Source organism: Mustela erminea, chromosome 6, assembly GCF_009829155.1.
Source record: "Mustela erminea isolate mMusErm1 chromosome 6, mMusErm1.Pri, whole genome shotgun sequence".
Taxonomy (NCBI): domain Eukaryota; kingdom Metazoa; phylum Chordata; class Mammalia; order Carnivora; family Mustelidae; genus Mustela; species Mustela erminea.
In genome coordinates, this window is record NC_045619.1 from 62,996,258 (window position 1) to 63,020,847 (window position 24,590).

At 34.9% G+C, this 24,590-nt stretch overlaps 1 protein-coding gene across 4 annotated transcripts in view; it reads left to right on the top strand.

Moving 5' to 3' along the window:
* SLCO1B3 (solute carrier organic anion transporter family member 1B3) overlaps positions 1–24,205 on the top strand; it is a 65,415-nt gene extending 41,210 nt beyond the window's left edge. For all 4 annotated transcript variants that reach the window (XM_032347488.1, XM_032347489.1, XM_032347490.1 and 1 more), the window contains 11 exons: positions 3,243–3,364; positions 4,681–4,827; positions 5,021–5,119; positions 5,388–5,618; positions 6,665–6,829; positions 8,117–8,312; positions 11,045–11,210; positions 12,783–12,967; positions 18,260–18,324; positions 21,104–21,221; positions 23,825–24,205. In XM_032347488.1, the coding sequence (XP_032203379.1) occupies positions 3,243–3,364; positions 4,681–4,827; positions 5,021–5,119; positions 5,388–5,618; positions 6,665–6,829; positions 8,117–8,312; positions 11,045–11,210; positions 12,783–12,967; positions 18,260–18,324; positions 21,104–21,221; positions 23,825–24,038 (1,708 nt within the window). In that variant the 3' untranslated portion in view covers positions 24,039–24,205. The remainder of the gene's footprint in view (positions 1–3,242; positions 3,365–4,680; positions 4,828–5,020; positions 5,120–5,387; positions 5,619–6,664; positions 6,830–8,116; positions 8,313–11,044; positions 11,211–12,782; positions 12,968–18,259; positions 18,325–21,103; positions 21,222–23,824) is intronic.
* Positions 24,206–24,590: the final 385 nt, after the last annotated feature.

Here is a 24,590-nt window from a genome sequence, read left to right on the forward strand (position 1 = left end):
GCTTTTGTTGATTTTGAAATATGAATAGCACAAAGGAAGTTATACAGTTTCCTAGGAAATAAATGCATTTTTGTGACTTTTTGGTATAACATATACTTCATGTCTTTGTCTATAAGATTTTATTTATACTCAATAAAAGTTCATCACCGGGTGCCTGGGTGGCTCAGTGGATTAAAGCCTCTGCCTTCGGCTCAGGTCATGATCCCAGAGTCCTGGGATCGAGCCCCACATTGGGCTCTCTGCTCCGCGGGGAGCCTGCTTCCTCCTGTCTCTCTCTGCCTCTCTGCCTACCTGTGATCTCTGTCTGTTAAATAAATAAATAAAATCTTTAAAAAATAATAAAAAAATAAAAGTTTATCACCTAACCCACTATCATTTCTGTTGAGAGTATTGTTCTTAAGGTCATGATTTATTTACGATTAGAGTCAGATGCTAATGACAGAAAACCTAAAATGGTGATGACTTAAATAAGATAGAAGCTTATTTTCTACATAAAAAAGTAATGTAGCCAGACCAGGCATGATAGGTTCCTGCTTCTTTTTATTGTATAGCTCTGCCTTGCATGCCCTCAACCTCATGTTCCAAATTGTGACGATGTTATTTCATGCAACAAGATAAAAGAAGGGAAGAAGAACAAGAAGAAACAGTGCATGCTGGCTGGTGCTTAAGAAGTATTTTCAGTATTTCAGAAGTACTGCTAACTTCACATTGACCAGAACTTTGTTACATCTCACATTCAAATATCAAGACAATGTAATAACTAGACTTTATTCCAGATTGCCATGCTCCTAGCTAAAAATCCAAACTTCTATTACAATGGAAGGAGAGAATAATGGATATTGAGAGACAATGAACTGTTTCTGCTAAAAATATTAATTACTTACTCATTGCCAAAGCCAACAGTCATATCTTTTGATTACCATAGTAATTCCCTCCCCACCCCCCTTTATTTGACCCTCATAAGTACTTTCTTCTTCCTGGTACTGCTTCTTTTTATTTTCATTGTATTATGTTTCTTGATTTATTTCCTATATTTGTGGCTTTGTCATGCCCACTGTTTTATTCTGCTGCTAACACCATAATGTCAGTATCGCCTAAGCTCTCTCTTCAACCTTCTTCATTTTTCATTCTAGATTATTTGTATGAAGTATGTGCATTAAATGTAGCAACCACATATATTGACTTTTTCTTATACTCAGGTCTATATAATCAATCACCTCATGGGTATCTCTTGCCTAACATCCAATAAGAATTTCCCATCTATATATTCAAAACCAAATTCATCACCGTGCCAAAACTGGCTCAGATTTTTCACTCTTTCAAAAATGACCCATTTAGCCACAAGGAACTGAAACCAAAGACAAGGGGGCTCATTGTAGATTCTTTCATTATTTCAATACACATGGCAAGTGGTCACCAAATATTGCTTATTCTACCTTCTATCTGTCAAAGTTGTTTCCTTCTTTCATCCCTATTGTTCCTAACTTTGTTGAAGCTTCCCACATCTCTGGTCTTGATTTTTTTGCCTTTAGTCTCAACTCCATTCTAACTCATATTCTATACTAAAATATTCATTTTAAAACACAAATCTAATTATTTTACTCCTGCTTAAATCTCCCAATTTCCTGTAGCAATGTTTTTCAAGTGTCAGATTCTGAACTGTGAGTGGACCAATAAATCAATTCAGATTATCAAAATCAACAATTTTTGAGAGTAGAGGATAGAATAAAATAGAAGAGTATACAATGTGAGAACAAACATTGTTCTGTAAAACTTTTATTTTGATTGTACATATATTTGTGAGTGTGTGTGCATATGTGTACATATGTTGTGGTTGTGATGAAAATGTATTTCTTACTGTTGGTCACAGTTGAAAATATTGAATGCCTATTGCCTATGGAGTAATATCTAAACACATTTACATATGTTTTTACTGTCTTCCTAGCTTCATCTAACTTTGCTCTCTGCGGTGGAGAACCACACTCTAGGTTTGTGGTTTTCCAAATGTGTCATAATATGTTATATTTTTGCACATGGTGTTTCTATAACCTTGAATAATTTTCCTCCTTTGTCTACCTAATTAACTCCTATCCATTACTCTTACTCTTTGCTCTTATCCATTACTAAGATTTATTTCACATGTCATCCTCATCATGAATTCTATAATCCACCGCCTCTCCCACCTCCAAGGAAAGCTAATCATACCCTTTGCCTTTGTGACAACTCAGGACTTGTTATATTAAACTTACCACATGTTTTATTATATATGTTTATTTTATAGAGTAAAAATACCCTGAGTACAAAAGCTGTGTGTTTTATTTCTAGTTCTCTGGAGCTGAGCACAATGCCTGGCTCGCAGTTGGTTGCCCTTGAGGGTCACAGGACACCTCAGCATCTTTGGATCAGCATTTGTCCCTATTCTAGCTCCATCTCTGTTGTTATTAAGTTCTTCCTCATCAAACTGGACAAAATTTTTTTAAAACTGAGTTTTGTAGACTCAGAAAGTTGAGTGTATGTGAGAAGGAGGAGGGCAAGAATATCTACGAAAGAAGACCAAACAGGTTATTGATTTAAAAAAATGTAGATGAGGGGTGCCTGGGAGGCTCAGTCTGCTAAGCATCTGCCTTTGGCTCAGGTTATGATCCCAGGGGCCTGGGATTAAGCACCCCCTCCCCAGTCAGGCTCCTTGCTCAGTAGCCAGTCCCTCTCCCTCTGCCACTCCCCTTCTCTCCCCCACCCCTGCTTGTGCTCTCTTATGTGCCCTCTCTCTCTCAAAAAAATACATAAATAAAATATTTTTAAAAATGTAGATGAATTGGTATGTTTGTAGATTGACTTGTAAATGCCATTCTAAAATTTAGTAAGTGGTAACAGAAAGTTAATCACTTTTGAAGATAATTCAAATGGATGGATAGACACAGTGGGGTTGTTTTTTGTTTTGTTTTGTTTTTTAAACAAAACCTGAAATCAAGGTATTTCATATCTTGAACAGATTATAAGCACTCCTAGAATGATAGTCCACCTTTCCTGGGAAGTATTGAATAATATGTCTTAGTGGGCATTCCCATTTCATTTTTACCCATCACTTCCCCTAAAATTCAGGCTGGGAAATTGACAAAAAGGATTCTGATAATTTAGAGAAGAAAATTGTGCAATTAAAGTGAGAAAATTCCTCTGTATGTCTGGGAAAGTGTAACTATTCAGTAGATAAGCAAAATTTTAAATCTGGTGATATTTTACAGTTACAGGTATTCCAAAGAAACTCTTATTCATCCATCAGAAAATTTAACATCAAGCTTATCAACTTGTTCATTTGATCAAAATTTGTTACTCAATAGAACATCACCTGAGGTAGCAGAAAAAGGTAAGAATTGATAGTGTCGCTAATAAATATTTGAAAACTGGTCAACTTAATTATATCTGTAAAAATGATTATGATATTTATAAGCAAAAGTGATTAAAAATAGGAAAAACATTTGCATCTTATGTATATAAGAAAAAACAATGTTAACATATAAAGAGCTTTTAAGAAGTAATAAGAAAAGAAGAATATTTCAGTAGGAAATTGGCAAAGAATATATGCATTTAAATTAGGGGAGTGGTATAAATATGTAAAAAATATAATTTTATGAAAACACTAGTTATTATACCAATTAAATATTTTTTTACCTATTGAGATACAAATTATGATCATAATTTTTTTTACCTTTAGATGTTTCTATTAGAAAAACATTAAATATAAAAAAATGTTCACCTATTTTTATCAAAAATAAAAAGGAATGATAGAGGGAAAAACATCTTATGCATTGCTGGGAGTGTATAAGTTTCTAACTCTTTGAAAGATAATTTTCAATATAGTAAAGAATAAAAATATGCAATATGCTTAAATCAGCAATTCTACTTTTATTGACTTAGGAAAATAATCAAGAATGTACACAAGGATTTATTTATAATGATAGCCATGGTGTTCCTGTTTAACAAAATGGAAACTTAGAAATGTTTCATGAGGGGTGCCTGGATGGTTCAGTCAGTTAAACTTCTGCCTTCAGCTCAGGCCATGATCCTGGAGTCCCTAGAATCTAGTCCCTCCTCAGGGTCCCTGCTCAGCAGGGAGTCAGCTTCTCTCTCTGCCCCTCATCCCACTCATGCTTGCTCTCTTTCTATCAAATAATAAGTAAGATCTTAAGAAAAATATTTCATGAGTAAAAAGTAAGGGATTGATTAAATAAATTACAAAACTTTTATTCAGCATACTGCCATACAGTGATTAAAATTCTGGTATAAAAGAAATCTTCAAACATGGGAAAATTGACATAATATGGTGTTAAGTATAAAAAAGTACATTATAATATGAGCTGGACTTTTAAGTATATAATGTACATAAATATTATATACATACAAAATACATAAATATTTATATGTGAACTAAAAATGTGGAGGATATAACAAACACAAGGAACAACTCTCTGCGTTTGGTGGGGTTATAGATAATTTTATTTTTACTTGTTTACTTTTTGCTTTTCTATATTTTCAAATTTTATAACATGAGTATGAATCATTCTTACAATTAGAAAAAAGCAAAAAATCTTAAATGAAATAATAAAGGCATTAAAGTAGTTGAGTTACTAATAAGAATGCTAAAATTAATATTTAAAATAAAACACTATCTCGTCTACATAGGTTGTGAAAAGGAGTCTGGGTCATATATATGGATATATGTACTCCTGGGTAATATGCTCCGTGGAATTGGGGAAACCCCCATAGCACCCTTGGGGATTTCTTACATTGATGATTTTGCTGAAGAAGGACATTCTTCTTTTTATTTAGGTAATGTACAGAAAATACTAGACTTTATGACTACTTTCCCTGCGTCTACCCTTGAAATAATCGTGTTCCTAACTTCATTCTTTTACTTACTAAAAAAATACTTTTAGACATGTATAATGTTACTTTCAAAAACATATTGAAAAAGAACCATGTATTCTTGGCATCTGATAAAATTGTTTTATAATATTTTCAGGTACCTTGCATGCACTATCAATGGTTGGTCCAATCATTGGCTTTATACAGGGATCTCTGTTTGCTAAAATGTATGTGGATATTGGATATGTAGATCTCAGTAAGTATAATCAAAACAAGGTAACATAATAATGTTCTTCAAGTACAGGGCACCATTCTTCCAAATATTGGATTCACTTTTTCAATAGCCCTTTGCCGACTATTTGTGTATGAAGTGTGAGCAAAATAAAAAAAAAAAAATAGCATCTCTGAATTGATGTAATATAGTTTACTTTTTTCATCTCTGAAGGACAACAATCATTATTGCTCAGAATTTATTGCATTGCAAAATGATTTTTTGCCTGGCTGCTTCTAATTCTTTATTCTAGGCAATATCAGAATAACTCCTAAGGACTCTCGTTGGGTTGGTGCTTGGTGGCTTGGTTTCCTTGTGGCTGGAACATTATCTATTATGTCTTCTATACCGTTCTTCTTCCTGCCCAAAAATCTGGATAAATCACAGAAAGAAACATCTTTGGACTTGCTCAAAACAAATGAAGAAAGGACTCAAATGGCTAATGTGACCAATCATGGGCAGAATGTTAGTGAAAATATTACTGGTAAGTATTTCACATGTATAATCAATTTGGAATTATTAATTTCAGTGAAAGTAGATGAAACTATTTCTTTGTTGCCATTGGATAGAAAGCTTAGTTCTGACAATATCTGATGGAAACCTTTAGAGATCTATAGAGACAGGTGTTTCAAAGTCCATATCATCCCTCTCTAAATAACTACATCTGGTTCTGTCTTGCTAGACTCTGATACTACTATTTTTTTCTAAAAAATTCCTCCAACTTTTAACTTCTATTACAGTTGGTTAACCTTCTGATTACAGACCCAGATAACAAAATTCTTAGCACAAACAGAAATGATAATTTCTTACACACCTGTTTGTAGGCACAAGTTGCTGTACTATTATTGTCATAATGTCACCTGAAATGCAACATTATTATTCTCTTCCTCTTCTTGCACCATAAGAAAAGTGATTTATAATACTACCAGATTTACTGATACAGTATTTTATAGTAGAAAAGCTCTCTACTAGGAATCAGATCAGAGTCCTGGTACTAAACTGAACTTTATAATTTTTTAAACTTTAGTCTTCTCATTTTTGTGAACTTTGAATTATGCTGTCTTTAAGGTAAATTTTTACTTAATAAATTTATTATTAACATAACAATATTAAGTACTAACAAATAAGAGACATTGTATGTCTATTCACCTTGGTTTCTTGAGCATTTAGCATATTGCCTGGGACCCAGTTGAAAACCAAATATTTGTTAAATGAAGGAATAAATGAATTAATGAAATATGCTGCTGTATGGTAGAGTGCTAAGAATAAATATGAAGTGACCTGAGCAAGTTGTAAAACAGCATGCATGATTTCATTTTGGGGTAAAATAAACTGAGTAGATATTAATGTACATATGGGAAAATGAAGGAAAATATAAAAAATGGTTGACAGGAATGTAGAGTACTCTGACTTTCTATGTTACATGTTTAGGTAATTTTCAATCTTTTATAACTTTTATTACATTTATAAAATTAATATATTAACCTATATTTAAGCTGTATTATAATACCTTATTTTTATATTTTATAGGTTTTTTCCAGTCCTTGAAAAGCATCCTTACCAACCCTCTGTATGTTATAGTACAGTTTTTGTCATTACTGCTAGCCAGTAGCCATATTGGTGCTATTACTTATGTCTTCAAATATATAGAGCAACAGTATGGTCAGTCAGCATCTGAGGCTAACATTTTACTTGGTAAGACACATTATTTATATTCACTTGATAAGCTAAATACTACCAAGTAATTGAGATTCAAGTGACATTTCTTTGTGAAGGTAATTTTATATTTTAGCAAATATAATTTCTAATTATTCTTTTGCAAGTTTTATCAAATCTGTTGATCTCGTAACATCATTATTTCTCTGCATTTGGGGCTGTCTCTCATGTTATTTTTGAGACGATGAATTGCTAAAAGAAAGTTGTGTGTGAATGGAACATTTAGCTATAGCATCTGCATAACTGATTTTATAAGGTTGAAATCCCAAGACAATTCCTTTTGTAATTTAATCATTATAATTTCATAATTCATGCACTTTGAATCAGGACTCAGCTACATACAAAAAAATGGGACAAAAGAAAAATCAACTTAAACACATCATTGACGTCTATATAATTCAAATAAGTATCATATTTTAGGAGTTATTTTGTTATAATATCTATTTCCAATGACATATAAGAAAAGGTTTTGTTACATCATTCTTTCCTCACCCCCAGTATGAGATTCTTGGGAGAGCAGTACATTACCCTGTACAGTACTCAACACATTATAGAAACTCAATAAATATTTGATAAATTGAACTGAATTTATCAAGTGGTATGTGAATAGGTCATTAGTAAGCAAGAAAATAATAATTTTGTTGGATACTTTTATTGAGCTTTAGATAAAAATTTAAACTGTGAGAGTTAAGTTTGACTCCCAGGTCATGTTCCCAGCCTGAATTTGTTGTTGCTGTTTGAGGAGATGTAAAGGGTTTTGTTTTTTTGTTTTTTATTTTGTTCCCAGCCTGAATTTGTTGTTGCTGTTTGAGGAGATGTAAAGGGTTTTGTTTTTTGTTTCTTTACTTTTTTACTATGTTCAATTACCCAACATATAGTACATCACTAGTTTTTGATATAGTGTTCAGCGTGTAAAGGATTTTAGATGGTAGGATGCAAGACTTACAGGCAGGAAGATGATAATTTTGTTGCTGTTTTCCAGGATAAAAAAAAGTCCCTCATAAAAACCATTGATTAATACATTCAAATATCCTAGTCACTTTTGCTATTGGGGAACCCAGATCCTCAGCATTGGCATCAAGAAATTATTTCTCTTTCTCCTATGCAGTACACTGGTCTTCTACCTACACCCAGGGCTATCAGCTTTCTACTTACAGAATAAGATGGGATGAATTTGGTTGATGCACTCTGTGTTTCCTTTATAAAGATATTTCAGAATAACCGTATTTATATAATCACAATCTTTTTCTCTTCCTTTATTTCTAGGAACCATAACCTTACCAACTGTTGCAACTGGAATATTTATAGGAGGATATATTATTAAAAAATTCAAACTTACCTTGCTTGGAATTGCCAAATTTTCCTTTTGTACCAGTGTATTGGCTTTCACATTTCAACTATTAAATTTTGCATTAATTTGTGAAAACAGATCAGTTGCTGGCCTAACTTTGACCTATGATGGGTTTGTATATATCAATATATTAGTTGCAAAATGTATAAACTATCCAATGTAAAAGACTATAAGGAAAAGAGTGCAGATAGCAATCTTAGCTAAACTTTCTTTTGAGAAATTTCAATTTACAAAATCTTAAAATGTCCACTTCCTAAGATCTCAAAAAGTTTTCCTTTTATTTCTAGAAGAAGACCTACAAAAGTTGTAATAATGATAGTTATCCTTTATGGGGTGCTATAATGAAGATAGGTACTTTTACTCCCGTTTCATAGGTAGGAAGAACAGAGCTTAGAGAGAACACAGATTACCTAACTAACAGTATTAAGATTCTGAGTTAAATTGGGGAGTTTAGACTACAAAACTTTAAGTCTTAACTACTACAATTTTGGCTGCATTGTAAGAGGAATATAAATAACATTTCCCAAAAAGTGACTGAGTAATTCTTATCTACCATTAATTTTAATGGTTAATAACTACATTTATAAGAAAGCACTTCCTTATATTGTACTGAATTCTCCTTTCCTGCAAGCTAATACTATTTATTCTGGTAATATTGCTATTAGTGGTAGAGTCAACAAATATCCTATACATAATTGTATGTCAGACCATATAAAACCTTTACTTTGTGTTATTATCATGTTTTTGAAGTATTCCTAGTACTATAGTTCTACCCCATATTAGGGGCAGGAGTTTGGTATAGATTTTTTATCACCTCTTGAAAATAGCCAATAATTTAAGCTTAGGAAGGTTCACATTCAGACAACAAGGAAAGATCTTTGGATAACAGTTGAGTAACTATAATTGCTGCTTATTATTGGCTCTGAGCATTTATACTCTGGATCTTATGAGCTGTCAGTTTGAACTTGTCAATTTTCCTTACATTTCTTTACCTTAACACCATCCTATTCTTGGAGATCTGTCAAACTAGTCTTGAATTATCTCTCAGCTTCCTTCTAATCCACCATTATCCACTCCAGCGAATACACAGTACTTTAGAACATTGAACTTTTGAGGTAAAAGAACCTTAAAGATCATGACACCCCAAACCTCTTATATCCTCTTCATTTATTAGTTGAGAACCAGGGGAACTGACTTACTTGAAGTCATACAATGACTCCAAACTGATGCTGCATCACATCAGTAGTTTCAAGGGCTCCCAAGCTGTCAGGCATGCTTTAGAGTGGCTTTAGAGCCAGTTGCCTAAAAATAAGTCTAGTAACCGGGCCATCTCTTCAAAAGAAAGCAACTAGAGTTGTGTGGGATTCTCTCCATTCAATAAAAATTTACCAAGTGCCTCATTAAAGGTCAATAATATTTATAAGATCACTGCCTTCATGAAACTCATAGTTTAATGATAGCAAATTACAGAATTGATGTATTTAACATTTATGAAGTACTAGTAACAGGAGTAAGTTTTTGAAGTATGAATTAGTACAGAGGTTCTCAGAATGTGATCTGAGGGTCTATGGGGGTTCCTGAGACCTTACTGAAGCACATTCTAATTGTATTTTTAATAATAATCTAATCTAATCTATTTTTTATAATAATACCAGGATGGTATTTGCCTTTTTCATTCTTTTTTTCTCATGAGTGTAGAGTGATATTTTCTAATGATGTGTGCTTGTGTATTCTCATGTATTTTCTTTTAAAGATTTTATTTATTAGACAGATCACAAGTAGGTAGAGGCAGGCAGAGAGGCGCGGGGGGGGGGGGGTGGTGGAAGGAGCAGGCTCCCTGCTGAGCAGAGAGCCCAATGTGAGGCTTGATCCTAGGACCCTGGGATCATGACCTGAGCTGAAGGCAGAGACTTTAACCCACTGAGCCACCCAGGTGCCCCAATCTTTATGTTTAACATCTCCCAGTTGTATGTTACCAAACAGAATTAGGTATTAGATGCATTTTAGTAAAATTATTGGTAATAGACTTTACAAATTTCTGAATCTCCTTCTTCATGTAAATTACTTCCTTATTCAAAGAGAATTTATCAATTTCTCAATTATATCAAGATTTTTATGAATTTTTATGAATTTTAATCTATAATCAGAAAATTAATTATACAAATAATTCATTTTTTAAACTTTAGCCATATTATAAGATTATATTTTACAAATATAACCGTGTTTTACAGATAATCATTATAAAGTATGTTGTCATTTCATTTAAAAAGTGTATAGAGTATTTCTAGTCTTTCTCAACTAATTTTATTATTCTTGATTTTTAAAAAAATTGATCCTTAGGGGTTCTGAAATTCTTATGTAGTTGAAATATAGATTTTTAAATTTGAACTAAATAACACAGATTCATGAGACTTTACAGTAAGCTGGGAAGAACTTTAGTCTATCACCTTATTGAAGAGAAAACGGAGTCTCAGAGAAATGAAGTGACTTGTTTAATGAGTAATTTCTCAGGAGAATCACAAAGACCTCTCATATAAATTTTATGGAACCTCTTTATGTCTGGGTAGGATAGGAGGTGTTAAGTTAATAAATAGTATATAAAAATGCCTTTTTGACATCATCACTCATCATATTTCACTGTCTCATTAAAGTCCTATTGTTTTCCTTGTTTCTCACCTTCCCCCCTGCCTCCCTCTTCCTCTCTCTCTTTCCTAATGCCCTTCTCCTTTTCCTCCTTTCTCTTGGCTCTCCTTTCCAATCCTTCTCTTTCTCTCTTCTCCTCTCTTCCCTCCTTCTTCTTTCTCTCTCTCTCTTTTTGATATGTGTCTACCTTATATTTCCAGAAATAATCCAGTGGCATCTCATATAAATGTACCACTTTCTTATTGCAACTCAGACTGCAATTGTGATGAAAGTCACTGGGAACCAGTCTGTGGAGACAATGGAATAACTTACATGTCACCTTGTCTAGCAGGATGCAAATCTTCAAGTGGCTATAAAAATTCTATGGTGAGTATTTGTTTTTACTCTCTCTTCTCTCCTTGATCAACATCGCAGATTTGATTTAACAATTACTTATCAAATCTGTAAGTAAGGTCTCTAGTAAATAGAGAATAGACAAAGACTCCTAATATTGTCTGTCATTGTGATGGCTGGGCTGTTGTGTAAATGAAAGCCTCACGTAAAATCCTGCTCGAAACACAGATAGGTTTTCCTGTTGCTTAAATCTCATTTGAGATTATTCCCACTTTCCCTTCTTGAGTTTATGAGAACATGACCTTCTGGAATTTAAATGCATTTAGGACACCTAAGAAGCACCTCATTTTACTAATTAGATTAAATTAGAGGTACTTTATCCTTCGGAAATTAGGGGAAAGTTCTGATCCAACCACTTGTTAGTACTCCCTTCCTTTCCAGGACAAAAATCTATATGCCATTTTGTATGTAGTTCTGACAAGTTTATCTTTAGGCTCACTACACTTTCACTTTCCAAAAAATTAATCAAGACTTCATGCTCACTTTGACTGTCCAATTCTTGGCTTCGAATTTTGATTTCTCCAAGGGTGGCACTTCTATCCTAGATAATTTGGGCTTTTGCCTACCTATTCCTAACATTTTCAACAGAAATGTCATTTCCTTCTTCACTCAAAATATTTCCTTCCATGCAAACTATGGACTCTTCCTAATTCTCTGAGTTTATTTCCAGTAATTGGGGATTGGGTATCGTGTTCTCTATTCCACTTCCAATCTACTGAGTATCTCACAAAATTGAGGAGCCATATCCTGGGCCATTTTCTTATCACCAACATTAGTATAATCAGCTATGATCATTGCTCTCTACCACACAGTTCTGTCTTTGATTTTCAAACTTTTTCTAACTTTTTCTTGCTACTAATTGTATTGTTGAAGGGCACTGAGAACTTTGAAGAATAAAGCACCTGGATTCTTTGAAGCCAGGCCATGAATTTGCACAAATGTGACCAAAGGACCGTATTTAAAAACTCATATCTTGGGGCACCTGGGTGGCTCAGTGGGCTAAAGCCTCTGCCTTTGGCTCAGGTCATAATCTCAGGGTCCTGGGCTTGGACCCATTCTATGGGTAGCTCTATTGCCAGATTTTGCTCCCCACAAAACTATATTTTCTGGATTTTTTTAGTAATCCTTCCCTTCCCTTCTCTTCCTGCTCCTGACACTTAGTAGCATTGTTGAGAATAGTACCTAGGTGTTGTATAGAAAGTACAAATGAGAGGGAGAAAAATTTATTTAAAGAAACATATATTAATGAGAAATTGTATACAGTGTTTCAAACATTAATTTTTTTTATCTTTTCCTAATTTTTAATTTAGGTATAAATTAAATGTTAATAGCGAATTGAATATTTTGTTGTTGTTGTTTAGAGAGGAATCCAGGAACTTTTTGCCTTTCAACTATTAAACAACTGTATTTTCAGAATAATTTCTTTAAGCATTGTAAATAATTTAGCTTGAATAGATGAGACTTCTTTAAATATAATGAAATGTATTTATAGCCCAGCCATATCTTCTAAATATATTCTGTAATATTTCAAAAACTATTTTTTAGGTGTTTTATAACTGTAGTTGTGTGGAAGTAACTGGTGTTCAGAACAAAAATAATTCAGTGACTTTGGGTGAATGCCCAAGAGACAGTCAATGTACAAAAAAATTTTATATCTATTTATTGGTGCAAGTCGTGAATTATTTTTTCTCTTCATTGGGAAGCACCCCTACTATCATGCTGATTTTTAAGTAAGTATGACATTTTAAAAACATTTTTATTTATATTAGACTATCAATACAACTAATAATGTACATATTTTCCTATAATATATTTGGAACACAAATTTGTATTTTGTTCTTTATCTTAGTAAGTCTTAGCTTTTCAATTTAGAATCTCTTGCAGGGTAAAAGAGGGTTTTACAGATCGTTGTTTCATTAATGTCATATATATATATATATTTTTTTTTTTTTTACTTTTTTATTTTTTATAAACATATAATATATTTTTATCCCCCGGGGTACAGGTCTGTGAATCGCCAGGTTTACACACTTCACAGCACTCACCATAGCACATACCCTCCCCAATGTCCATAACCCCACCCCTCTTTCCCCAACCCCTCTCCCCCCAGCAACCCTCGGCTTGTTTTGTGAGATTAAGAGTCACATATGGTTTGTCTCCCTCCCAATCCCATCTTGTTTCAAATATTTATTTTTAATGACATTATACACTTATAATGTCATTTATGTTTTAGAGATCATTGTTTCATTAATGTCTTTTATAATGTCATTAATTAGGTTACGTTAAACATTACCCTTGTCAAAAACATATACTAATCTCTCACCAGCCTTTGATTTTATTGAAGAAAACTTCTGTGAAGCAGACTGTAGAATAAAAATGTAAACCTCAGCCTATTAATAATTTTCCAATGCTTATATCATAAGGCTGTTACTAAAATTAGACTAAGCATTAGTGATAATAGTCACTGATTCAATCTATTCTTTTTGTGTGTCAGGCACAATTATAGGTGCTAAGGACAGAACAGTGTGAGCAAAGTGATGATGTTCTTGCTTTCACTAGCTTCCAGGAGTGGTGAGAGATGAGGGACTGGTCAGGGTAGAAGCCAAGAAACAATAAATAAGCAAGTAAGTGTGTAAAATAGAAGTGTTAAGGATTAGGAAGAAAAATAAATCAGCTTAAGAATATAAGGGGGGGGGCACCTGGGTGGCTCAGTTGGTTAAGCAGCTGCCTTCGGCTCAGGTCATGATCCCAGCGTCCTGGGATCGAGTCCCACATCGGGGTCCTTGCTCCGCAGGGAGCCTGCTTCTCCCTCTGCCTCTGCCTTCCACTCTGTCTGCCTGTGCTCGCTCTCACTCTCTTTCTCTCTGACAAATAAATAAATAAAATCTTTAAAAAAAAAAAAAAGAATATAAGGGGGGGAAAATAAATGGTACTAATTGAGATATTGAGCATTGGAAGTCATTTGATAAGAGACCTGAAAAAAAAATGAGTGTGCGAGCAATGCTGACATGGGGCCAGGTGAAGAGCATGGTCCAGAAAATACACACCCTGTGGGGCACGGTAACAACTTTGGAGTTTATTCGAATTGTACTGAGAAGCCAACAGAGACATTTGAGCATTAGAATTATACAACTGACTTATCCAATTAGAAGATCACTCTGGCTTTGGAGTGGAGAAGAAGTTTTTGGTATGCAAGAATGGAAACAGGGAGGAGAGAATGCTATGTTAGTTCTTCAAAGGATGGCAGTTTGCTTGAGGACTGGGAAGGTAAAGGAAATAGAAAGTGTTATGAATCTCAGCCTTTGTTCTGTTTTTAAGGCAATGTCAATAGGATTTGCTAATGGATTGAATGTGGCAGGTAAGAAAGAAAGTTTAAGGATGATCCCAAGGTTTTAGCCCGACTTTGAGAAGATGGTAGTACTGTTGAACAAACTAGTGAGACTAGGGGAGGGTAGTTTGGAGAAAGTGGAGAAGTAAGACTTTGTTCTATCCCTGTAAATCTGAGATGCCTATGGAGAAATATTAGAGGTGGAGATATAAATTTTGGAATCAGCAACATACAGAAGCTGTTTAAATTTATGGCACTTTTAAGATCTTCTAAGGACTGAGTAAAGATAGAAACAAGATTTCAGAATCAAGGTCCAGGCACTCCATCTCCAGATACAGAGAAGAGGAGAATCTATTGAAGAAAACTGAGAAGGAGGTCCCATAAGGTTGGAGAAAAACCAAGAGCGCGAGTCGTGGAAGTTAAGGGTTAGGAAGACATCACTGGATTTCATTTTGTGCTTGTCACTGATAGCCTTAAAAAAAATAATGCATAGGGGCTCCTGGGTGGCTCAGTGGGTTAAAGCCTCTGCCTTCGGCTCAGGTCATGATCTCAGGGTCCTGGGATCGAGCCCTGCATCGGGCTCTCTGCTCCTCGGAGAGCCTGCTTTCTCCTCTCTCTCTGCCTGCCTCTCTGCCTACTTGTGGTCTCTGTCTGTCAAATGAATAAATAAAATCTTAAAAAAAAAATGCATAAAGATGGGGGTTGGGGGGAGAAAGCTACTTTGCAAAGGATCAAGAGAAAATGCAAGAAGGGGAAGTGTAGATAACCAATAAGAAAATTATTTTTATGAGTAGTGTTATAAAAAGAAGCAGAGAAAATGAATGGTAAGTTAGCAGGGGTGTGGCCTCAAGATTTCTGTTTATACTAGATATTATAGCATGCTTATGCACTGATAAGAATTATCCCCTAGAGAGGAAGGTGAGTGATAGTGTAGAAAAGAGAGGGAACAATTAAAGGCAGAACAATTAAAAGAGATATAACAAGTGTCGCTCTCGCCAGCAAGAACGACCCGCAAACGTGATGAGGAGCAAACTTCTTTATTAGCGTCTCTATTAGCGTCTGACGTCTCAAGCAAGTTCTGGCAATATATACATGTAGGCGGTCCAGCCCAGCTATCCAATCACTGCCCCGTGCACGCGGTCTCCTCGTGAACCCTTACGTAACCACAGAGGGCTCTATTGTTCTCAAGCAGTAATCATGCGTTTCTCTCTTGGCTCCTGGTGCTGTTCATGTGTCAGCCACGAGCGCACCCATACCCTACCTAGCCAATCATACTCACTTCCTCAATCTTCAGGCATATTCGTCTACGTGACTCCTTGCATCTGCTGGATGGCTCTCCACAAACAAGTACACAGAGTTTACTCTGTAATAGAAAGGAGTATCTTGGCGTCTGGGTAGCTCAGTGGGTTAAGCCTCTCCTCTCTTTCTCCTGCCTCTCTTCCTACTTGTGATCTCTCTGTCAAATAAATAAATAAAATCTTAAAAAAAAAAAAAGGAAGGGGATGTCTTCTATGTGGTAAAAATAAAATGATAGACATGTAGATTTAGTCATGCAAAGCTATTGAAATTTTGTTCTGATTGCTTCTAATTTTTCTGTTAAATAAAAAGCAAGGTAATCAGCTAAGAGGAAGGAGGAATAAGAGGCTTAAGATGAGATCAGGAAATGGGAACTAGTCATCTTAAAGGCTGGGAGAATAAACTGGAAAGATGAACTAGTAAAATACATTAGGATTGTACTGGAGGCCCTGAGGTTTTGTGTTTCAAATGAGCATAGTCAGAGTATTTGAATGATTTCCTCCAGCCAGCAGTTCTCTAGGTATAGGTGCAGAAAAGGTGGGGGTTGGATGAAAGCATTTTTGCTTGCCTGAGACAGTAAGGCTTGGGAAGGATAGGAAAGTTCAGGGCCTATGAAAGGAATGATTATATCTCGGAGAAAGCATGGTGAGAAAACTGAGGACATGAAAATGGAGATGACCTGGCACAAAGCAGAAGGTGGCAAGGGCCTGAAGAGCCCTGTGGGCCTGAGCCTTCTTGGAGAGAGTGAGTTTAAAAGTTGAGAGGTGCTTCCGGTGAGGGTGTGTTCAAAACTGAGAATTAGGGAAGGTGTATTGATTAGCATGACCATGGGGTAGGTGAGGTAAGACCAAAGGAGTGAAGAGGTCAAGAAACCCAGAGACCAAATCATTGGAGGATGGTCTACATGGATTATTATAATTAGGAAAAGTGGCAGCTGTAGTTTCGGAAAAAAAATGACAGAGTCTAGGTACTAAAATCTCCAAAGAATGATCACAAGAAACGTGATGAAGATACTAGTATCTGTAGTTACAGAATCTACAGGCAGGAGGAGGTTAGGGAATGATATATTAGGATAGCACACCACCTGAGGGGAGTTAGAAGTTTTTCAGACGGGACACTAGGGTCTGGAGGTGTTTAAAAGAAAAAGAGCAAGAAGGACATCTACACTGAGGCCCAGTAAGATTGCAGAGAAAACCAGCCCTTTAAGAGTTGTATGGAAAGAGCACCATCAGGGGGCAGCCAGGCTTCATTAGAATAAGAAAGTGAATGGGTTCTTAAGAACTCAGGATCTAAGGATTTTGCAGGTAATGGGGACCACAAGGGAAGTTTGAATGATATAAAAGGAGCGGAGACTGGGTGTGATTAAAGAATGATCTAAATCATGTGTGTGGGGGGGGGAGAGCCCAGCAACCCAGGAATATGAAAACCAGTGCCCGTGCTAAAAGAGGTTACATGACTTCTCCAAGTCACTCAGTCAACGTGAAACACCATTTATCTCTTTATTCAAGAAGAACTAGCATGCAATATCTCAGGGGGCGATTGGCAAATCGACTACATCTACTTTTTTCTGTGAACAAATACAGTCATCCAAACAGCTCAAGAAAAAACAACCATCACCTTTGTATCACTTAATCAAATATTTCAAAAAAGATAAGGTTTTTGCGCTTCCCCCCTATCCTGCCACTGCTGCTGGATAATTTGTTTCATATGAAGTGTTTTAAGCTATCACAGGAATATCAGAATGACATGGTAGTATCATCATCTTATTGAACACAGAACAGTGGAATTATGGAAACAAATTTCCAAATGCAAGTGAGTTAATTTCTAAGAGAGGATACAAATGTGCTTGCTCCCTTTAAAATGACTTTAGACATTAGACACTAGACACTAGAATACAAGTAACTTTTTTGACCCTCCTGGTTATATTACATAGTTCATGAATCATATTAGTGAACTTTGTTGTTAGTAGCAATGGCAGAAATAAGATGGTAAAAATGTTCTCATACCAAGATCTTAATAAAGGGATTGCTGTAGAATATGGCCTGTGTCAACTGAATGGGTCACATGAGAACTGTTTCTTCATAAGCATAATAAAGTCGGTTCCCACCACACACTTACAGAATTTCAAAGGATCAAGTGTGAAAATGTTAAACCGTCTTGAAATCTCAACATGCTGAATAAATAAAAGAATAATAATTATTACTCAGCTCTTTGCCTTTTAAAACAACTGAAAATAAAACTTGAAATAATGTCAGCCATTCACTTGAAGGCTTTCATCTGATCACTTGAAGGCTTTCATCTGATCATGATCTCAATGCCACTGAGAAATGTTTTGATACTGAACTTGGTTTGGTATTTTGAAGATGTTTAATGTGCCTTTGCCTTTATCTTATTTCAGAACTGTTCAACCTGAACTGAAATCCCTTGCGGTGGGTTTCCATTCACTAATTATACGAGCATTAGGTAGGTTAAATATACAGATTAAAAATTTAAGATATACATTTTCGTATGAAAGCTCACAACTGGATGTAATTAATTACCAGTCACAAGAAATTTTTAAAGGTGTAATTAAAAATAATTGTTATTTTTGGTGATAAAAAATAATGAGACAGAGGAAATCTAAGTAACTTGAAAGAGACATTGATCATTAATTCTAGTCCAAGTCTATCTTTAACTAGAACAAAAAGTCATAATATTTGTTTTACACTCCTTCTAACACAAAGATAGGTGTTTTTCAAAGTTTTTCTACTTTCCGACTTAGGAATATTACTTCCCATAGGCAGAGTGGAGGGCCTTCCACATAAGGAGGGTAATGCCCAAAACAGCTTGGAAGGCCTGGGAACCCAGTCATGCCGGGATTGCATGATTTAAGAGGACTTTTTGTTGCTCTGCTTCCCACTGCCCACTTCTCTAAGTCTGGGGAAGCTGATCTTTATCAGAAGTTAAAAATGCAAGAGGAAATGGGAACTAAATTTGTAGGTAGGACTGAGCATCTTGGACTAAGGGAGTGCTCTGAATGAAAGCAAGCCCAGGATATTGTGCTTTTTATTGTTTAAGAGTACGCCTTAGACTTCAGAGGTAAGAATTCTATTTCTAAATATTCAAATGAGGTGATTAACATAAGATTTAGGAAATCGCCCTTTTTCCCCTTATCCCTATGAACTTGCCATTTACACCACAGAGATTTCTATTGTTAGCTCTACAATTTCTGACCTCACTCCTGTGCGTGCCCCTTTAAGACGTATTAACAATAATATTAGGAAAAGAGCCTCATTCATCTAGGGATTGGGATAGAAGACTGACCATGGCCTGGAAGCAACCACGGATGGCAGAAGGAAAAGGAAGTGGGAGGGGTCAGTCCCTGGGATCCTTGCAAGCAAAAGAAAGAAGCAGAACTCTGGCTAAGTGGAATGGAGAAGTTGTCCAAGAAGTATATTTGGGGAGAAGGCCATAGATCCTCAAAGGTCAAAAGAGGAAATATAAAAGGCTTGGAGAGAATAAGGTGGAGGTGCTGCAGGATTACCCTCTAGTTCTCATCCCAGCCTTCTGTTCTATCCTTCTCTGCTCTTGCATTTCTGTCTGTCCTGGCAGCTTCCTGCCTCCAGATACAATGGAGATACCTCTCTCCAATGGAGAATGTGGGAATCTAGGACTCCCCTTTAGATGAAGAAATAAGATGAGCCTAGTGGAAATTCTTCTAGTGACGTAAAAGAGAACAAAGGGAATTTTGCAATCCTAAATGGGAGCTTACTGTTTTGATATGTCCAATATATGGCACAGTAGAACCTAACTACTTTTTGGAAAAAATACTTCCTGAGTAGTAGTCTTCAATTCACAAAAAGCTGTCTTTAATACAACACATGTGTAAGTTGTGGGAGGTCTATAGAGCATATTAAACTGAAAAGGATATTTGGAAAATAGATTATTTGAAGTTTCAAAATTGCAGTAATGACTAAACACCAAGCAGGCTACCTAAAACATTTAATGAAAACTTTGGCATTAAAACCAGTGGCATTATATGGGAGAAATAAATTATTGACATGTATTTTTCATTTTTAAAATGGTGGCTGTTTGTAGAAAGCTGTAAATCTCTTACACGTTTTCTTAGTACCAGTTTTTCTCAGATATGTTTGGCCCGAGGCACCAGTCTTTTGTCATCCCAGATTTATCTTTCTTAGAAAAATGAGATTTAGAAATAAATGGAATCAATACAATTTTGAAATATGAATCACTACCATTTTTATGTAACAAAATAAAAATTGAAAGTCACTCATCAAAATACAAAAAGAACAAAGTAAAATCATGACCACTTCAGATATACCATATGGAATATAGATCTCTACCAGCATGTCTCTAAAATTTTGGTCAAATTAGCAATACTTAGAACTAGGAGTGTATCTCAGAGTTTATTAAAATAGCCATAAGCAGATGAGTGCTTCTGCTGTAAGACAACATCTGTGTTTCTAAAAAAGCCCTGCATTGTGAAAAATCATTCACTACAGATAAAAATTGGCTTAGGCACAGACCACCAGACACCCAGGTACTGTGATCAGAACATTAACAGAAACAAAATTCAGCCACAGGCCCCAACTTGGCCAGCCTATACTGCTTTGGTGAAGTATTAAAAATGCATACAATTAATGGAGAGAAAATGCAAGATTGTGACAAAGTGGAGCTCTGAGCCAAGAAAGAAGGACAACATGTCAAGAGCCCAGTATACTGTGAAACTGGGCCTGTACTTTTCAAGGGGGGGAAGTGCTAGCTTTCTTAAAACTGGGGTTGAAAACTCTCCTGACTTTGCAATAGTTGCGCTGAGAGGTCTTTCCTTTCTATGAGAAGGTACAATTCTACTCCCACACTTTTCAGCTCTCCTTGCCTAGGAAAATTATATATGAACCAACATAACTTCTGTGCTGACAACATTCTCCCTCTCGCCAGTTAGGCTTAAGTTAATTGGTAATAATAAGAAGAGCAGAGCATATGGGCAATTAATGTTCCCTCTTCTCTTCCCTCTGTGTGTTGGCAGGGTGAGGGAGATAGCAGATATCTGTGCTATTATATGTGATTTGAGACTTTGAGATTCCTAACAGTCTCGATCCTTGAGTAAATTTACATCAAAACAATGGAAGCATGCTCCAAAATTTTCAACTTTTACTTAATCTAAAATGTATCAATGAGAAATATCACCCAGTTATGTTTGAAACCATTCCTTGGATTGGCTTTTTCTCATCTCACGTTGCAGGAGGAATTCCAGCTCCTATATATTTTGGGGCTCTGATTGATAGAGCATGTATGAAGTGGTCAACCAGCAGCTGTGGGAAGCGAGGGTCTTGCAGGATATACGATTCCACATTATATGGGTAAGTTGTTATAAATATTTTTATTAATTGATTTTTCCTTTGATTATATTAGTTCCCAAACGATGAAAGGTTGTTTTCAGTATAATAATAATTATAGCCACCCTTTAATGAATTTTGCATTCAGTATTTTATCAGGCAACATGGTATCTCATTTTAATAGTTGGAAACTGCAGGAAATGAATGTTTTTCTCCTTTTTCCTTAAATATGAAGAAACAAAGACTCAAAGAGAATGAGTAACTTGTTCAAAATCATACAGCTAATAAGAGAAAGGTCTGGGATTTGTACTAAAATTTGTTTTGTTGTTTCTAAAATCCCTCCTAATACTAAAAAAACCTATATTCAATGATCTTCTGGCTTCTCTAAGAAGAAACAAACTGATGCTGGGGCTCTGATAATATGTCAATGGGAAGAAAAAAAAAGTTTCTATATTGTTCTGTTCATAGGGAAATAACTGGATCGAGAAAAGAAATAGTCACAGAAGTACCTTAGCCTTAAAAAATTAATTAGAGATTATTCAAACACACGAATTTATAATATGAAACTATGAGTATTAAAAAAAATTGTGGAAGAAATATATTTAATTATCTAGGAAGTAGGAATGTGTTTCTCAGTAAGACCCACACCCCTAAAACCACAGTAGAAAAAAAAATGATTAAATATTTTTAAAACTCTGTGTCACAAAACTTAAGCAAATTTCGAAGACAAAAGATAAACTGGAAAAAGAACTTGTAACTTACAACCAGACGCAAGGCAAATGTTCTGAATATATAAAGAGTTCTTAAAAAGAATAAACATTACCAATGCTGGCAAGGATGTGGAACAACAGGAAATCATATTCAGTGCTGGTGGGAATGCAAAATGATTTAGTCACTTTGGAAGAGTCTGAGTTTGTTATAAAGCTAAACATAGGCTTGTTATATGGTCAAGTAATTGTGCTCTTCGTGTTTACCTAAATAAGCTGAAAACATGCCCACTCAAAAATCTGCACATGAATGTTTATAGCAGCTTTATTCATCATTGTAAAAAAAAAAAATTGAAGCAACCAAGATGGTCTTCCATGGTAAATGGAAAAACAAACTGTGATATATTCATACAACAGAATACTTTTCAGCAATAAAAAGAAATGAGTATCAAGCTACAGAAAGATAAGGCAGAATCTCAAATGCACATTGCTATGTAAAAGAAGGCAGTCTGAAAAAGCTATATATTGTATGATTCCATACAACTATATATTGTATGATTTCTGTCATAAAGTTGGCACCATTCCAACCAGCTACAAATAACTAACACTCCTAGAACTCTTAATACTTTGAAGTTCTCTTATGGCCCTTATCACGTTCCTTTTGGTCAGTTGTGTTCGTTGCCTAAAGTACTTTACAAGTAATTACCTAAAGATCATCTGCAGTGGAATTTTTAAAAACAGCCATGTATTCCCCAATGAAGAAACAGCGAAAATGTTAGTCACTTTATGATTTTTTTTGGATTTAATATTTTGTGATAACCAGATAACTGTTCATTAATTTTATCTAACAAAGACAAATAATAATAAATTCCTACTGCAAGGAATTGAAACCTATATTATGACATCAATCCTAAATCTAAACCCACTTTATTCAAGTTTTCTCAGCTACAGTCACATAACTAAAAGTGCATAGTAATTTTTCTATTTTCAATGGAAACTCTGAAAAGTTTAACATTGGGGTAGAACTACTTGACATAACCCCAAAATGAGACAAATGTATTTGATATTTTAAAATATTTCTTTTGTTATTTTTGGTACACTACAACATTATATTGTCATTTTAAAAGTTTTAAGCCTAAACAATTCAAAATTATATAATTCCATTTACCTTCAATTAAACCTAATAATTTTTCAAGGTTTTTGTGCCTAAAGCTTTTCTACATTTAATTAACAATGTCATTAGGCCAGTGAGTGCTTCCTAAGCTACTAGGTCAGTGGTTATCAATCTTTCTTGTTCTTTAAAATCACCTGAAGATCCTTAAAAAATACAAATTTCTGTGTCCATCTTCAGAAATTTTTATTTATTGGTCAAGGGCTGTGTGCCCTGGGAATGGGATTTCTAAAATCTCCTTGGATGATTTTAATGTGCAATCTAAGCTAAGAATCGCAAGACTTGACCATGTGTGCTAGGTAATTTAATATAGTTTCACTAGAACTTCCAGTAGTCCACGTGACAGCTCTTGTGGACTGTATTTAGCCTATAAACTAAATTTTGGTTCCTATCTAAATGGATTCACTTTGGTGATCTCACAGTCAATTCCTTTATAATTCATTTCCATTACACGTGAACTAATCTGCCTTTGAGAAAGTTAAACATCCGAAATACACCTTACTTTTATGGAAAGCATTTGGGTAGATTGTTAATCACCCTTAGTTTCTGTGGCTTAATATTCCTTTTAAAATAATTTAAAATTTCTATCTGTCAATAAAAAAAATCACTAGAATTTCTGCCTTAGTATCGTTATGTATAATTTCAAACATTTTTTTTTTTCTTTTAAGGTCTTCTGCATACTGGAAAGAAACACTATAAATTGTTCTAAATACTTCAACATGAAAACTGACTTTTTTCTCTTTTCACAGAAATACCTTCATGGGCTTGATGGAGAGCTTAAGATTCTTAGCTCTTATTTTATTTGCTGTATTAATTTCCGCTATGAAGAAAATATATCAAGGAAAAGATACCAAGGCATCAGAAAATGGAAGAAAAGATACAAATGAAGCAAACTTAGAATCCTTAAATAATGATGGATATTTTGTACCTTCTTCCAGAGCAGACAATGAAACACATATGTAAGGGGAGAGAAAAAAAATTAGGTTGTTGTATTTCAAACAACATTGTGTGAATTTAGTAGCATGGTATTTTGAGCAGTTCTTGGTCTTTCACTAATAGTTCTCCCACCCTTATGATGGTACAGTGAATCACCTGTGAATTTGTAACAATAAACAGACTGTAAATGAAAAGGAATGAGAGCACGCATTGCTTAGGATATAGCTGTGCATTTGAGGTGAAGATCAGGACACATGTTCCATACAAATTTAAAGTGAGAAGTGTGGTTAGTATATAATAATAGAAAAAAATATTTGCTCTGGTAATTATAACTCAATAAAACCAGTGATTAAAAAATGGAGAGGAAAAGGGAGGAGAGAAATCAATAAACTAAATAAGGAGAGAAGCCCAATACCTTTTAAGCCAGTTTGGCCCCCATAACTCAAGCATGAAGTTAGTATGATAGAACCACTATACTATCATGACATCTGTCATTCATGTATTAAGTCATATATTTCACAGACCTTATTAATTTATAATTTGAAATTGCATTCAGCTAGGAGCCCATGATGCATCTTC